The sequence below is a fragment of the Pholis gunnellus genome, assembly GCF_910591455.1.
Source record: "Pholis gunnellus genome assembly, chromosome: 9".
NCBI lineage: Eukaryota > Metazoa > Chordata > Actinopteri > Perciformes > Pholidae > Pholis > Pholis gunnellus.
Genome location: NC_136535.1, coordinates 27,488,203 through 27,505,211, shown reverse-complemented (window position 1 = coordinate 27,505,211; position 17,009 = coordinate 27,488,203). Strand labels below are relative to the sequence as shown.

The following is a 17,009-nucleotide window of genomic DNA, read 5'->3' as shown; positions in this document are numbered from 1 at the left end:
TGTAGGGCTGTAACATCACGTATTCGTATTAAACCATTCGGTACGAGGCTCACGAACCGAACAATACGTTTGAATAATACTAGTGCATTTGGAAAATGCAGAAGCTTAAATTGTGGGAAATATAATGTTTTCGGTGGACTGCGCTCACGTAGGAGACAACGGGAGACAAAAACACAGTTGACTTACCAAATGCTGTTCACTTAAAGACAAACTCCATCCTCCTTTCTTTGTTGACAAAGAGTTTAATCTCACGGTTAAATCCCAACTCACTAATCTGTTTCTCCTCCTTCAGCCATTGAGTGTTAAAAAACAAAGCTCGGTAAAGAAATAATAATCTACACCAAGCTAAATGCAAAACGAATTTCTTCCATATGTTTCAATTTTAACTCTCACTACTCCGACTAAGCCTCTGCTGCTACTTTAAGTTTTGTTTCACAATAGTCACGTGCTCGCCCACTGACCAATCACAGCGCACGCTGCACCTCACTGCAGAGCTGCTGCTGCAGACTGAGCTGCACGTTAATGCTGACGTAGCTGTAGGCCAGCTAGCAGCTCTGACACGTCAAAGAATACGCCCAACATGTCAAACTAAAGATCTGATTGGTTGAACACTATGACGATCAACAACATCGTCCCCATTCACTTAACCTGCACATGGATTCACTGGTGAGTCTGCAGGCCTGGGGCCTCTCTTCTACCTAGAGACACAGAGGTGAACTCTGATTGGATAAAAGCTCTACTTAAAACAAGCTGCACTGAAGCAGAGCAGCTGAGGAGCACAGTAGCTGTGCAATGAGAGCATAAGATAATGGTGACAATACTTTTATAAATTATAATAATATGTAGTGTATTTAAGAAAAATTATGAAATAGCTATAACTTTGATTCTGTTTAGGCCAGCAGAGAAGGCCTTGCAGGCCCTGATGGCCCACCACTGTGTTTGAGTTGGTGGGTGTACGGCTCACTTCACCTTGCCGTCCAGTTAGACTTTTAAATTGTGATGACGTCACAGTTTTTCTCAACTTGAGGAAAGTTTTACAAATATAAAATTCACAGTCATAATTGAGCGTGTTTGCAGTTTGAGGCCTCATAGAGTGCAGTACCGTAAGTGGCCACTAGACGAATGGAAACGAGGCTCGGTGGTGGCACCATAGACATCCATCCACCAGCTGTAGGCTGTCAATATTATCCATACATGTGTAAATGTAGGCTACACTGAAGTGTACACTTTAGATAAATTGTACAAAGGCGCAACGTTTTTTAATCTTCGATGCTTTGGTTGCGTCAAACGTCCATAGTAAGAAGAATGTAAACAATAAGACCACAACATACTCATAATAATAATAATAATATAATAAAACACGTTTCATCACGTCTTTTGTCGAAGGTATATGTCCCGCCCCTCCTCCACTGTGATTGGACGGCTGTGACTAAACTGCACTGTCCATCGAGGTGAAGGAGAAGTGGTGAGGAAAGGACATAGGACGTAGTGTTGTGAGGACGCACACAGCAGAAAGAGCATCTTATCCCACGTGCGCACAGGACTGTGTGGTCCCACTGGTATTTAATCATGACGTCATATTCGTACGACAATCCCGGAAGTGTGTGTCGGAGCCAAAATGTCGCAGAGTTGGAGGGAGGCGGCTGATGATGTCGGTTAAGAAGAAGAAGAGAACCCGGACCGTTTATCACAGAGCACCGTGAGACGAACCCGCGGACGGTTAACGAGGATACCGGAGAAGAAGAACGGAGCCACAGTTAATTAGATGCTGTAAGTTTAACGCGCTGCAGCTAGTGGCTAACGTAGCATGCTAACATGTCGAGTCACGCGGACAAACGCCACACCGAGAGCGCGTCAAAGATACGCGACATGTTGTTTATCCTCCAGCTGATTTAATGTTATCGTAGAGAAGACCGCGCCTTTAGCATGTTAGCCTCGCCGTGTTGGTTCCCTTTAGCATGTTAGCATGTACGCCTGTTAGCCTCATCGTGTTGGTTCCCTTTAGTATGTTAGCCCGTTAGCCTCACCGTGTTGGTTCCCTTTAGCATGTGCGCCTGTTAGCATGTACGTCTGTTAGCATCACCCTGTTGCTTCCCTTTAGCATGTACGCCTGTTAGCCTCGCCGTGTTGGTTCTATTTAGCATGTACGCCTGTTAACATGTTATCCTCGCCGTGTTGGTTCCCTTCAGCATGTTGGCCTGTTAGCCTCAACGTGTTGGTTCCCTTTAGCAACACCTGCTAACAGAGAGAAGCTATCAGCAGCTATGTGATGATACTTATCGATGCAACCTGCTCGTTAATGAATGTGCCACCGTGTGTTTACACGTTGAACGTTTACAGATGAACTTAGTTTTCTGTACCCAGCTACGGGACGACATGGAGACATATTCTGACATTAGTTCACGTGTTTTACATTATAGTATTTATGATCATAATAAATACAGATATATTTTGGATTATTTATCATTTACATTGTGTTGATTAGCAGAACAAAACAGACTAATACAATTCTGTCTCTTAGGTGTCATGGCTGAGCGGAGGTGTGAGTGTTCATGGAAGAGACACATCTCAGAGCAGCTGAAGGTCAGAGACCGAGTTCAGAGACAAGCCTTTGAGGAGATCGTCCTCCAGTGTGAGTCTCTCCTCCTGTCTTACTCCCTCATTGTCTCCCTCCCTCTCTCACACTGTCTCAAACAGACAGGCTGTCTCAGTGGGGACAGACAGTTGAATGAACTTTCTGTCTTTCTGTGTTCAGATAACCGTCTTCTGGAGAAGTCAGACCTGCAGACTGTTCTGTCAGAAAGATACCAGACGGACAAGTATGACGTCCAGAGAGGACACGAGGCCAGGTGAGTCCTCAACTTCCTGTCTCCTTTATGTGTCCCTCTTGTGACGCGTCCCCCTTGTTACGTGTCCCCGTCTCACCCTCAGCACGGGGACAGACGGCCGTAGTGATGTCCTGCAGCAGGAGATGTCTCAGATGAGAATCAAACACCAGGAGGAGCTGACGGAGCTGCACAAGAAACGAGGAGAGGTGGGTCACTGCATCACACACAGGAAGTGATGTCACTGCATCACACACAGGAAGTGATGTCACTGCATTACAAGCAGAAGCTCTACTGACGACAGTCAGGTCTGATGAACTACACATTTAGGGATTTCTTTCATATTTGAGATGTTTTTGTAAATTATGTCATTTTCTGTCTGTTGAGACTGAAATCTGACCTGCATGACATCATTAACTAACTAACCTTAACCAACACTTCTTATTGATCTTTGTCCTCCAGCTGGCTCAGAATGTGATCGAACTGAACAACCAGATTCAACTGAAAGACAAAGAGATCCAGAGCAACGAGGCCAAGTATGTACACACTCGTATATATATTTATATATTTATTTATTTATTTATTAGTGGTGTCACGGATCTATCCGTGATCGGTTCGGATCGCCCCCCGTGGTTCGGATCACCCCCCGTGGTTCGGATCACCCCTCGTGGTTCGGCACACTTGTGAACCGCAGATTAATTGAGTATTTTTTTTTTTTACAGTTTAATCATCATAGTGTGTAATAAAGTGTTACTGCTGCTGTTCCTTTTGAAGTAGCAAGTCCCCGAATATCAATGCAGAGCGTCAGTGAACAGATGTGAAGCAGTAGTGTGTTCACGTGAACGGAGCAGCTTAAAAGCATTTAACGGTGGAAGTCATGGCGAGTGGAGGGACTTCAGAAGCTCCCGGTGTCATTTAAGTTTGGCTTCATTGTTACTAATAATGACGGATAAGGGTGGTGGACAAAACCGTTCCTGTGTGTAGGCGTTGTTTAAAGAGACATCGGACATGTCCACACATATGAAGAGACACCATCCCGGTCTGTCAGCGATACAACGTATCATCGCGGCATTTAAGAAACCGTTTGTGGCAGAATCAGACCGGGCTAAAGCTGTTACAGCATCTATTGCTGCAGACGTGAGGACATTCTCCGTTGTGGAAAACAAGGGGTTTCAAAATCTGGTTAAAGTGCTTGAGCCATGCTATGAAATCCACAGACCGGTGCTGTAGACACGCCCCCTCCGTGAGCGTCACACAGACAATAGTTCTCATTCAATATGACAGAAATGATTCATACAAGAGTAGTCAGAACAATAATGATGGAAACATGACTAATAATAATAACAGAAGTGGATAAAGTAGAATAACAATAACAAAAGAAGTAATGGCCCTGGAGCCGGCCCTGGCTGTGGACCTGACCTCCCATCATGCGTCTCCATTTGTGTTTGCAGGATGTTGGAGTACCAGCAGCAGATAACCACCCTGGAGGGAGACTGTCGGGAGCTGAGGAGCTGCCTTCAGGTAAACCCTCACCTGGACCTGACGGACTCAGGTGTTCCTCTCATAACGAGGTTCCTAATGGGACCCAGTCGTGATGAGAGCTACTTCAATGCTTCCTTAATGCTCAGTGCTTTATGTAAGATTTCAATAGTTGAGTGTTTGGAGACGTGATGAAGGTCAGTGATGAGCAGTAAAAGGTCTGATTACCCACAGTCCTCTCCTGCTGCCCTCTAGCTCCCAGCAGCCCCTGCTCTGTGCTCCCATCATGCTCTAGTGGTGCAAGGTGGTCCCAGGAGCTGCTGACAGACACAGGATGTGACATCACAGTGTGAGTCGGTACAGAGACCCTACAGGCTCAGTGTGATGATGTCATCCAACAGAACCTATCAGTGAGGAGCGTGAGGCTGAGGAGGAGGAGGGAGATGATCTCCAGTTTTCAACCTGAGACCTTTTTATATGTAAACGTCTATTTGAAGTGAAGATGATCTTTCGTCTCCATGTGTTCTATCTGGAGCAGATCTGATTCCGTTCTATTGGGTCGAGAGCTTTGTGGTTGTGATCGTGATCATTAACGTCTTTCAGGTTATCAGATGCTGTATTTATTTTTTTTATGACTTCCTGTGATCCTGCAGGACCTGGAGAGGGCGAACCAGACCCTGAAGGATGAGTACGACGCCCTGCAGATCACCTTCTCTGCTCTGGAGGAGAAGCTGAGGAAGACCACAGACGACAACCAGGAGCTGGTCTCTCGTTGGATGGCTGAGAAAGCTCAGGAGGCCAACAAGCTGAACGCAGAGAACGAGAAGGACACCAGGTGAGCCACCTGGAGGAGGGTGGGGGGGCTGGTTGGTCCTCTGGTTGGTCCTCTGGTTGGTCCTCTAGTTGGTCCTCTGGTTGGTCCTCTGGTTGGTCCTCTGGTTGGTCCTCTGGTTGGTCCTCTGGTTGATCCTCTGGTTGGTGTTTCAGACGCAGACAGGCCAAACTGCAGAAGGAACTGGCAGACGCAGCCAAAGAGCCTCTTCCCATCGAGCCGTCAGTACTCTGAACTTTCATGTAGTTTGACAGAAATAAAGCTCCGTCATGTCTTCACTGACTCTGGGTTCATCTTCAGGGACGACGACATCGAGGTTCTGGCAGAGGACGGCGGGAAGGGAGCCGGAGAGACCTCGCCGAAGAGATCGCTCAGCAGAACTCCCAGGTGAGACCAGAATAAACTAACTAGACTGTGAAACACAAACTATTACTAGTCATAAAACTTTTACTGCTGAGTTTTAAAGTAAGTATTTTATTAAAGCCTCCAAAAGTCCTCCAGACTCTGGTGCAGCAGCATCAGAGTCCTTTTAGTGTTCCACTCATACAAGCAGAGGCCATGAGAAAGATTATAATCTGTAGTTTTCTGGATAGACTGATGAAGGTGTGCAACAATCTAAAGCTTGTTTTTATTATTGAACTACCTCCAGTCTTTGCAGACTCCGGCCTTCTCGTACAACTTTACTGTCTTTTAGAGCAGTAGGTTCATGTTTAGAGTTAGTGAGCATGAAGGAAGTAGACTTAGGGTATCGTGAGGATTTTATCGATACTACGCTTCCCAACCTTACTTGTGGTGACTGATCTAACGTAACACTATTGCAGCACTATGGAACACAACAGTTTTTAGTCCGTAAACACGCACAAGAACATGTTATAACAACACAGTAAACTTGGAACAAAACAAACAAGGTAATAAACACACTATGACCTATCTCTGCCCAGACACAACCCTCTTACTCTGAGATGACTTCGTAGCGGTCGATGTGGTTTTTTGAGTTTCTTGGTTAAACTCTGAGTCCGGAGCTTCAAGCTGCGCAGCGATAAAACCTCGGTATTGCAGCGGGGTTCCTCGGACGTCGAGGGGATTCTCGTCCTTACGACTGGCAAATGTCGACCTAATTGGAGAGAGTTTTGACCTCTTCCTCTGAAGAAGCTGCGTCTGCCTTCTGCAGGTTAAAGTTGGCAGAGTTGCGGGGCTGCTTCTCCTTTGGGATCCAAAACAGTCTATTGTTCGTTCAGCGAATATAGACTATTCCTAGGTTTTATTAAAAGCCACAACGTTGTGCGCACCTCCTATCATGCAACTCGAATGGCGTGGGATGGCAGCGCGTTGGAGGTGACGCTGTTTTTTTGTAGATGCTGTGACATCAGGCTGTAGCACAGGAAATCCTCTGTGGTGCCTATGGCCCTCGTCCAATGAGATCTGTGTTGAGTTTGGATAAAAAGTCACACTTAGGTGAGACTTAACATCTCACGGAGCTTGATGTGATCTTAACTCAAAATGAATGAGAAACACTCACGCTAGCTCAGAGTCTAGATAATGAGAAACGCTGCGTCATGCTAGCTCAGTCTAGATAATGAGAAACGCTGCGTCATGCTAGCTCAGAGTCTAGATAATGAGAAACGCTGCGTCATGCTAGCTCAGTCTAGATAATGAGAAACGCTGCGTCATGCTAGCTCAGTCTAGATAATGAGAAACGCTGCGTCATGCTAGCTCAGTCTAGATAATGAGAAACGCTGCGTCATGCTAGCTCAGTCTAGATAATGAGAAACGCTGCGTCATGCTAGCTCAGTCTAGATAATGAGAAACGCTGCGTCATGCTAGCTCAGTCTAGATAATGAGAAACGCTGCGTCATGCTAGCTCAGTCTAGATAATGAGAAACGCTGCGTCATGCTAGCTCAGTCTAGATAATGAGAAACGCTGCGTCATGCTAGCTCAGAGTCTAGATAATGAGAAACGCTGCGTCATGCTAGCTCAGTCTAGATAATGAGAAACGCTGCGTCATGCTAGCTCAGTCTAGATAATGAGAAAAGCTGCGTCATGCTAGCTCAGTCTAGATAATGAGAAACGCTGTGTCATGCTAGCTCAGTCTAGATAATGAGAAACGCTGTGTCATGCTAGCTCAGGGAATGCTGAATAGGGCTCTAAAGTTAGGACACATGTTGGAGAGCTAAATACTGTTAATAAGGCTAAAGTTAGGACACATTGAGCTCCATACTGTCTAGGGTTAAGATAATGAATGACTGTCATGGCCGTGTGTCAGATGTTCAGATGGTCAAACACAACAAGACACTTTTCTGATATCATTTAGTTTTTATGTTTCTGCAGTAAGAGAACCTCCCAGCCTCCTCCTGGTGGTCTGCTGGACTCCATCTCCAACATATTTGGGTATGTAGCTGTTAGCTCATCGGTCCAGGTCTCTGCAGGTCTCTGCAGGTCTGGACTGTCCATGTTGTGATTGACCACCTGTCTATCTACCTGTCTGTCTGCAGCGTGTCTGAGTGTGTCAAGTCTGGACTCGCCCCCCCGCTCTCCAGGTGAAGGACTCTGTGTGTTCACCTGTTCACACTGTTAGCTCTTTGATTGACAGCTGGCTGACTCGAGCTCTATTATTTATTATACTGTTAATAATATTTATTATTGGACTCGCTGGCAGCATCTGTTTTGATTATTTATCATCACTAATAATAATAACATCGTACCCACTAAGTCTCGTGATTGGCTGTCAGTTAAGAGTCTCGTGATTGGCTGTTGGTCGTTTTGCGGTCAGTGAACACACGGTGACGATTGTAGTGACGAGATTAGATTGGCAATAATCTCATTACTAAAGCAATAATCTGTTATAATCTTCAGTTTTCTAAAGTAAAGAATTAAACGTATCTACAGCTGATGAGTTGTTTCTTTGATTGTTAAAAGTTCCCCTAATTCACCTTCAACCTTCTGTATGTGTAGGTAGTTAATCATATTAATGATTATTGATCATAATTATTATTATTATTCATACATGGCATTCGGCCTGATTATGGGATGTGTATCTGAACAACTTCATCAGACTTTGTATTTTAATGTAGTTTTATTTTATTTTTTTTCTTCAACAAAACTACATTGAAATTGTCTTCATGTGAGTTCTGTGTTTTTATCATCTTTATGGTTAATTCACCGTATTAAGACCTTCATCATCATCATCATCATAATCATCATCATGTTGATATTCACCTGGACTACAATCAGCTAAACCAATACATTATAATAATGTATATAATAATAATAATAATAATAATAATACCGTTCCTATTTTAAACATCCTCAATGATGAATTATTGATGAATGGATTCATGGCCCAGCTCTAATCACATGATCGATTATTGACTCAATCAAAGGTATCAATCAGTACTAGTCCTGTTTACTGTGAGACTAAGTGAAGACTAGTGGTGAACAGGCCAGCTGGTCTCTACTAAACCTGGTCCTAACTCCTGAGTCGGTCTTTATTAAGCCCAGTCTTTGGAGCTGCAGCCTGTTTGTGCTCCTAACCTCGGCTCATGTTGCTAACAGTTTGCTTTAAAAGCGTCCTGGTGCAATTCGTGCTCGTGACCTTTTGTTCCACTTTAAGAAATTAAAGAATCGAGTATACGTCATCATTTAATGGGGGGGCAGTGAAAACATAATAACCTTCGGTTGTTCTATGATGATATGAAACTTTCTTTTAATCTTTATTTATCTATTTATCTTTTAAATTGACAAACGTCAGACGCAGCTCGTCTGTCGCTGGCGTTCGTAGGCGGGTTGGACGGGCGCTGCTGGGGTTGGGCTGGTTGGACGGCATCGTTAGACTGACTTATGACTGTGCTCCTCTTCCTCAGCAGGCGTCGACCTGCCAACTCTTTCAGCTCCTCACCTGAACACCCTGAAGCCCCGACTGGAGTGTGTGCAGAGGTTCGAGTCCCTTCAACAGCTCTGCACGTGTTTGTAAGTAACCGGGGGAGTGATGCATGCTGGTTAAAATGCTCCATGTTCATTGATCTGTGATGTCTTGTAGTGTTTGCCCAGCTGATCAATGACGTCATAGATTGAGGTGTGTTCAATAGGTGAAGCCTCATTGGTCAGTGATGAGCAGTAAAAGGTCTGATTACCCACAATCCCTCCTGCTCCCATCAGCCCCTGCTCTGTGCTCCCATCATGCTCTAGTGGTGCAGTGGTGGTCCCAACAGCTGCTGACAGATAGACAGGATGTGACATCACAGTGTGAGTCGGTACAGAGACCCTACAGGCTCAGTGTGATGATGTCATCCAACAGAACCAATCAGTGAGCAGGAGGAGGAGGAGGAGGAGGAGGAGGAGGAGGAGGAGGGAGGAGATGATCTCCAGTTTTCAACCCGAGACCAAAACCAGAAGAGAAACGGATGTTTTCATTGGTTCATAGTGTGTGTGTGTGTGTGTGTGTGTGTGTGTGTGTGTGTGTGTGTATTCAGGAAGCTCACGACGGTGAGGTCAATGCAGTGAGGTTCAGCCCTGGATCTCGTCTCCTAGCAACAGGAGGGATGGACCGCAAGGTCAAGTTGTGGGAGGTTGTCGCAGGTGAGTTCTCTTCAGGTTTCAGTGGTTCCCACAGGTAGACCTCTGTGGTGGACCTCTGTGGTAGACCTCTGTGGTAGACCTCTGTGGTGGACCTCTGTGGTGGACCTCTGTGGTGGACCTCTGTGGTGGACCTCTGTGGTGGACCTCTGTGGTGGACCTCTGTGGTGGACCTCTGTGGTAGACCTCTGTGGTAGACCTCTGTGGTGGACCTCTGTGGTGGACCTCTGTGGTAGACCTCTGTGGTGGACCTCTGTGGTGGACCTCTGTGGTAGACCTCTGTGGTAGACCTCTGTGGTGGACCTCTGTGGTGGACCTCTGTGGTAGACCTCTGTGGTGGACCTCTGTGGTGGACCTCTGTGGTAGACCTCTGTGGTGGACCTCTGTGGTAGACCTCTGTGGTAGACCTCTGTGGTGGACCTCTGTGGTGGACCTCTGTGGTAGACCTCTGTGGTGGACCTCTGTGGTGGACCTCTGTGGTGGACCTCTGTGGTGGACCTCTGTGGTGGACCTCTGTGGTAGACCTCTGTGGTAGACCTCTGTGGTGGACCTCTGTGGTGGACCTCTGTGGTAGACCTCTGTGGTGGACCTCTGTGGTGGACCTCTGTGGTGGACCTCTGTGGTAGACCTCTGTGGTGGACCTCTGGTAGTTACTTGTGTTACTGCTGAAGTGGTCTACAGCTCTGTGCATGTGAACATCATCATGAAGTGACTCGGCTCTGGATGAGATGAACAAATCTCCTTCAGTCTCTTATATTCTGAATCCTGATGGTCTCTATGTTCCTACTGTAGACACAGACGTGTGTTGAATCCTGCTTTGATCTTCATGTGTTCAGGTCGCTGTGAGCCTAAAGGAGCTCTGACGGGCAGCAACGCTGGAATCACCAGCATCGAGTTCGACAGCGCTGTGAGTGTTTCAGGATTCATCGTGTGTGTGTGTGTGTGTGTGTGTGTGTGTGTGTGTGTGTGTGTGTGTGTGTGTGTGTGTGTGTGTGTGTGTGTGTGTGTGTGTGTGTGTGTGTGTGTGTGTGTGTGTGTGTGTGTGTGTGTGTGTGTGTGTGTGTGTGTGTGTATTCGCTCCATTGTTGGTTAATCTGGATATTTTCATCTGTAAAATAAGAAATGCTAAACATTCAGAGTTAACTGAGTTAAAGGTGGTTTTTAAATTGTATTGTGAAGCATTTTCTTCTAAAACCAGTCAAATATAATCCAGACTCATAACATGAGAACATAAGAAGTATAAAGTACAAGTCTTCTCTGTGGTAGAAATACAAAGTGATTGAAGGTCTGCATGTTCTATGAACTGTCTGATTACAGTGTCTTTGATTCCTCGTGTCCTCACCTTTCAAGGACACGAGGTTCATGTGTTCATGTGTTCTCAGCCTTTTGAAGGACGTGTTGTATGTGTGTTGGTTCTGCGTCTTCAGGGCTCGTACCTGCTGGCGGCCTCCAATGACTTCGCCAGTCGTATCTGGACCGTAGACGACTACAGACTGAGAGTGAGTCTTCAGTTCTTAGACTCTGAACCGGTACCGTGTCCAGTCTTCTGGTCTGTGATGTTATGTAAAAGGTCTGAATCTCAGATCCCCCTCATCGGCCATTTTGGCTCCCAGCAGCCCCTGCCCTGTGCTCCCATCATGCTCTAGTGGTGCACTGGTGGTCCCAGGAGCTGCTGACAGACAGGATGTGACATCACAGTGCGAGTCTGTACAGAGACCGTACAGGCTCAGTGTGATGATGTCATCCAACAGAACCAATCAGTGAGGAGCTGTGGCTGAGGAGGCGGGGCCTGAGTGCTGATCTCACTCTTCTACTGAGACCATAGGACTGCGTTTGCTTGTTGAAGTCAGTCTGGTGTTGGAGGTCTGAGCGTGTGTTTTGTTCCTGTAGCACACCTTGACGGGTCACAGCGGGAAGGTGCTGTCAGCTCGCTTCCTGCTGGACAACGCTCGCATCGTCTCCGGGAGCTACGACCGAACTCTCAAACTCTGGGACCTCCGCAGCAAAGTCTGTACGTGACCGCTTGTTCCCATAGCAACCGTAGTCCGGGTCTAGTGATGAGTCGGCACATTGTGTTCAGTCTGCTGAGTCGTCACCTGCTGTCTCACCTGTGCAGGTATGAAGACGGTGTTCGCTGGTTCCAGCTGTAACGACATCGTGTGCACGGAGCAGTGCGTCATGAGCGGACACTTCGACAAGAAAGTGAGATTCTGGGACATCAGGTCAGTTTAATCATGAACATTAATAATCAGAATGTAAACCACTCATCCAGAGACTGGACCGGTGGTTCTCTGTCACGCTGTAGAGGAGTTATGTTGTCGTGTTGTGCTCAGAGCGGAGAGCATCGTTCAGGAGCTGGAGCTGTTTGGCAGAGTGACCTCTCTGGACCTGAACCACGACCGCACAGAGCTGCTCACCTGCTCCAGAGACGACCTGGTGAAGATCATCGACCTGCGCACCAACGCCGTCCGGCAGACGTTCAGGTGAGTTCAGAGAGTAGAGGAGCAGCGGGTCACAAACGGATCGGATCATTTTTCGGATCGGCAAAGAAATGTCCGATGTTTTGCCGATGTCGTGTGTGTTTCTCTGTAAACGCCGTAACGTTTTGTCCTCTTCGTCATTAGAAGTTACAGAACAAAATGCTCCCAAACCTGCGACTTCATGACGCCAGAGCTTCTGAAGTCCTCCGCTCTCCATGACTTTAGACTTTCACCGTTAATGCTTCTAACCTGAACTACTGCTTCATGTCTGATATCAAGAGACTTATTACACACTATGGTGATTACACTGGTTACACCACGAGCCCATGGGTCAGGTGTGACCCAGCTCAGGGACCACTGTGAAGGTGGACTCTGATGTTCTGGTCCTGGTTATTAACGTGTTATTAACGTGTTATTAACGTGTGTTTTGTGTGTTTAGTGCTCAGGGCTTCAAGTGTGGAGCCGACTGGACCAGAGTGACCTTCAGGTGAGTTCAGCGGTTCTTCACGGCTTCATGTTCCTAGAATCTAATGTGTTGAAGAGTAAAAACATGAACAGAACAAATGTTCTCTTCAGTCATTCCCAAACATAGTGTGTGTGTGATGTTAATGTGAACAGAGAACTAGTCTTCTTACTGTGATGTTAATGTGAACAGAGAACTAGTCTTCTTACTGTGATGTTAATGTGAACAGAGAACTAGTCTTCTTACTGTGATGTTAATGTGAACAGAGAACTAGTCTTCTCACTGTGATGTTAATGTGAACAGAGAGAACTAGTCTTCTTCTACATCATGTGTTTGAGCTGCTGCTGTTGTGTTCAGTCCTGACGGCAGCTACGTGGCCGGTGGATCAGCTGATGGAGCTCTGTACATCTGGAATGTCCTGACGGGGAAAGTGGACCGGACTCTGGACCGGAACCACAAGTGAGAACCGGACTGACCCCAGAACAGGAGCTGTGACGGTGTTTTGTGTTTGATCGGTAACGTTTGTTGACTGGAGGACAAATAGAGAATAACTGGTTGTTTTCTGCAGCTCTGCCATCAACTCGGTGTCCTGGTCGCCTTCAGGAGCGTTCGTGGCCAGCGTGGAGAAAGGAAGCCGCGCCATCCTGTGGTCTGACATGTGATTGGCTGCAGTCCTGATGATGAAGATGATGAAGAAGAGTAGGACGTTTGTGTTGAAGATGGAGCTCCTTGTTGAACTCTGGATCAGACGTGTTGAACTCTTGGTGTTGAACGTGAACACGGACTGAATCTAATGTTTACGTTTCATCTTTGGACGCTTTGAGAAGCTTTTAATGTGTTTTAATTCAAACTGCCTCCACCATGTTTAAACTTCATCAAGCTGGAAGAGTTAATAATAAAGTCTTTATTAACGGTTATCTGAGCTGTTTTAACCACACGTTTGACATGAATATACACCGGCGGGTCAGTGTCCTGCTGAATCCATCGTTCATCAAGACGTCTCTGCTGCTAAATAAGTTGACTCACTAACATAACTAACCTCACTGCACTGTGTAAATGTATGTTTTTAAATTTGTTAGTTTCATGCATTTTGCTATTGGAGTGACTAACTCTGCTTATAGTGTTGTTGTTACTCGTAGGACAGACTAGAGGTGAGGCGTCCACAGAGAACGTGTGTGTGTGTGTGTGTGTGTGTGTGTGTGTGTGTGTGTGTGTGTGTGTGTGTGTGTGTGTGTGTGCGCTGATGCAGCAGACAGACTGCTGAGTCTGCTGAGACTAATCGGCTCAGCAGAGATGAAGATGACGATGACGTGATGGAACAATCATCATGTCAGAATGACTCACATTCATTATGAATCATCATTAATCATTGATGTAAAGACTCATGAAAAGTTATTGAATCTACAAAATGTGAGTATGTAGATTCTCTACATCTAGAATCTAAATCTATACTTTAGAACTACAAACTGAATCTATAGACTTTAAAACTACAAACTGAATCTATAGACTTTAAAACTACAAACTGAGAATCTATAGACTTTAAAACTACAAACTGTGAATCTATAGACTTTAAAACTACAAACTGTGAATCTATAGACTTTAAAACTACAAACTGTGAATCTATAGACTTTAAAACTACAAACTGAATCTATAGACTTTAAAACTACAAACTGAATCTATAGACTTTAAAACTACAAACTGAATCTATAGACTTTAAAACTACAAACTGAATCTATAGACTTTAAAACTACAAACTGAATCTATAGACTTTAAAACTACAAACTGAATCTATAGACTTTAAAACTACAAACTGAATCTATAGACTTTAAAACTACAAACTGAATCTATAGACTTTAAAACTACAAACTGAATCTATAGACTTTAAAACTACAAACTGAATCTATAGACTTTAAAACTACAAACTGAATCTATAGACTTTAAAACTACAAACTGAATCTATAGACTTTAAAACTACAAACTGTGAATCTATAGACTTTAAAACTACAAACGGAATCTATAGACTTTAAAACTACAAACGGAATCTATAGACTTTAAAACTACAAACGGAATCTATAGACTTTAAAACTACAAACTGTGAATCTATAGACTTTAAAACTACAAACTGTGAATCTAGACTTTAAAACTACAAACTGTGAATCTATAGACTTTAAAACTACAAACTAAATCTATATACTTTAAAACTACAAACTGTGAATATATACTTTAAAACTACAAACTGTGAATATAGACTTTAAAACTACAAACTGTGAATCTAGACTTTAAAACTACAAACTGTGAATCTATAGACTTTAAAACTACAAACTGAATCTATAGACTTTAAAACTACAAACTGTGAATCTATAGACTTTAAAACAGAATAAGTCAGAATAAGCATCTTTGTGGGTGTTTTTTCAGAGGTGTTGTGATTTCCTGTGGCCAGTGAACGCCTCCTGTACCTGCAGCTGTGGATTACCTGAGTGCGTTGGTCGGTAATGAGCAGCGTGCTGATCCGGCGCATCGTGAGTGTTCGTTATAAACGCAGCTCTGATGGTCGATCACTTGTTGGAAATCTGCTGCTGCTCAACACATCGCTGCTCTCAGGTCAGTGTCTCTGCTCTCTCACAGATTGAAATGATTCTTTAAGTTACTGAACATCTTATTCTTACTGACCACAGACTGATTTCATTGAATTTAATGTGCTCTTAATGGGAACGACACAAAATACAAACATCTATTCAGAAGTTTAGCTGAAGATAAAATAAGATCTCAGCAGTCTGAGATCTTGAAGAACTCACAAGGTTCATAGTGAACTTCAGTCTCTGAGGGTTCAGGTTCATAGTGAACTTCAGTCTCTGAGGGTTCAGGTTCATAGTGAACTTCAGTCTCTGAGGGTTCAGGTTCATAGTGAACTTCCGTCTCTGAGGGTTCAGGTTCATAATGAATCCTTCAGGGTTCAGGTTCATAGTGAACTTCAGTCTCTGAGGGTTCAGGTTCAAAGTGAATCCTTCAGTCTTTGAGGGTTCAGGTTCATAGTGAATCCTTCAGGGTTCAGGTTCATAGTGAATCCTTCAGTCTTTGAGGGTTCAGGTTCATAGTGAACTTCAGTCTCTGAGGGTTCAGGTTCATAGTGAACTTCAGTGTTTGAGGGTTCAGGTTCATAGTGAACTTCAGTCTCTGAGGGTTCAGGTTCATAATGAATCCTTCAGGGTTCAGGTTCATAGTGAACTTCAGTCTCTGAGGGTTCAGGTTCATAGTGAATCCTTCAGTCTTTGAGGGTTCAGGTTCATAGTGAATCCTTCAGGGTTCAGGTTCATAGTGAATCCTTCAGTCTTTGAGGGTTCAGGTTCATAGTGAACTTCAGTCTCTGAGGGTTCAGGTTCATAGTGAATCCTTCAGTCTTTGAGGGTTAAGGTTCATAGTGAACTTCAGTCTTTGAGGGTTCAGGTTCATAGTGAACTTCAGTCTCTGAGGGTTCAGGTTCATAGTGAATCCTTCAGGGTTCAGGTTCATAGTGAATCCTTCAGTCTTTGAGGGTTCAGGTTCATAGTGAACTTCAGTCTCTGAGGGTTCAGGTTCATAGTGAACTTCAGTCTTTGAGGGTTAAGGTGCATAGTGAACTTCAGTCTTTGAGGGTTCAGGTTCATAGTGAACTTCAGTCTTTGAGGGTTCAGGTTCATAGTGAACTTCAGTCTTTGAGGGTTCAGGTTCATAGTGAACTTCAGTCTTTGAGGGTTCAGGTTCATAGTGAATCCTTCAGTCTTTGAGGGTTCAGGTTCATAGTGAACTTCAGTCTTTGAGGGTTCAGGTTCATAGTGAACTTCAGTCTTTGAGGGTTCAGGTTCATAGTGAACTTCAGTCTTTGAGGGTTCAGGTTCATAGTGAATCCTTCAGTCTTTGAGGGTTAAGGTTCATAGTGAACTTCAGTCTTTGAGGGTTCAGGTTCATAGTGAACTTCAGTCTCTGAGGGTTCAGGTTCATAGTGAATCCTTCAGTCTTTGAGGGTTCAGGTTCATAGTGAACTTCAGTCTTTGAGGGTTCAGGTTCATAGTGAATCCTTCAGTCTTTGAGGGTTAAGGTTCATAGTGAACTTCAGTCTTTGAGGGTTCAGGTTCATAGTGAACTTCAGTCTCTGAGGGTTCAGGTTCATAGTGAACTGAGAATGTGAACTCATGAATCTGGCTTTTTGTTTAATTGTCCAGTTGGTGAAAGAAATCATTTTGATTTGAATTAGAATGGACTTTAACACAGAAACATGAAAGTAGTCTGAGCCTGAGTTAAACCGTGTTGAACCGATGAGTCTTCATGTCGGGTTTCTCCTGCAGGTCGTGACGTCAACATGAGTCCCAAACACGTCGTC

At 44.7% G+C, this 17,009-nt stretch overlaps 2 protein-coding genes across 6 annotated transcripts in view; both read left to right on the top strand.

Moving 5' to 3' along the window:
* The first annotated feature begins 1,566 nt into the window (after positions 1-1,566).
* atg16l1 (ATG16 autophagy related 16-like 1) lies at positions 1,567-13,563 on the top strand. Of its 5 annotated transcripts, XM_079165614.1 has the most exons (21): positions 1,567-1,770; positions 2,522-2,632; positions 2,756-2,849; positions 2,932-3,034; positions 3,288-3,361; positions 4,277-4,346; positions 4,958-5,139; positions 5,292-5,357; positions 5,437-5,523; positions 7,466-7,525; positions 7,630-7,674; positions 9,001-9,103; positions 9,607-9,712; positions 10,546-10,616; positions 11,137-11,208; positions 11,600-11,720; positions 11,826-11,931; positions 12,043-12,192; positions 12,629-12,676; positions 13,010-13,111; positions 13,221-13,563. In XM_079165614.1, the coding sequence occupies exons 2-21, from the start codon at positions 2,527-2,529 to the stop codon at positions 13,312-13,314; spliced, it is 1,860 nt and encodes a 619-aa protein (XP_079021740.1). In that variant the 5' UTR covers positions 1,567-1,770; positions 2,522-2,526; the 3' UTR covers positions 13,315-13,563. The 5 variants fall into 5 exon arrangements, with proteins under 5 accessions (XP_079021740.1, XP_079021742.1, XP_079021741.1 ...); XM_079165616.1 differs by lacking the exon at positions 7,630-7,674; XM_079165615.1 differs by lacking the exon at positions 7,630-7,674 and having other exon boundaries at positions 8,998-9,103.
* Positions 13,564-15,195: 1,632 nt separating this feature from the next.
* Positions 15,196-17,009, top strand: part of LOC306700734 (S-arrestin-like) — a 10,572-nt gene continuing 8,758 nt past the window's right edge. The window contains exons 1-2 of the mRNA XM_079165829.1: positions 15,196-15,253; positions 16,975-17,009. The exon at positions 16,975-17,009 is cut by the window's right edge and continues 27 nt beyond it. Coding sequence (XP_079021955.1) covers positions 16,989-17,009 — 21 coding nt within the window. The 5' untranslated portion in view covers positions 15,196-15,253; positions 16,975-16,988. The remainder of the gene's footprint in view (positions 15,254-16,974) is intronic.

Coding starts and splice junctions, on each gene's coding strand:
- atg16l1 (XM_079165614.1), top strand. CDS start 2,527: ATGGCTGAGCGGAGGTGTGAGTGTTCATGGAAGAGACACATCTCAGAG. Junction 3,035..3,287: donor TGCACAAGAAACGAGGAGAG/GTGGGTCACTGC, acceptor TTTGTCCTCCAG/CTGGCTCAGAATGTGATCGA. Junction 10,617..11,136: donor GCATCGAGTTCGACAGCGCT/GTGAGTGTTTCA, acceptor CTGCGTCTTCAG/GGCTCGTACCTGCTGGCGGC.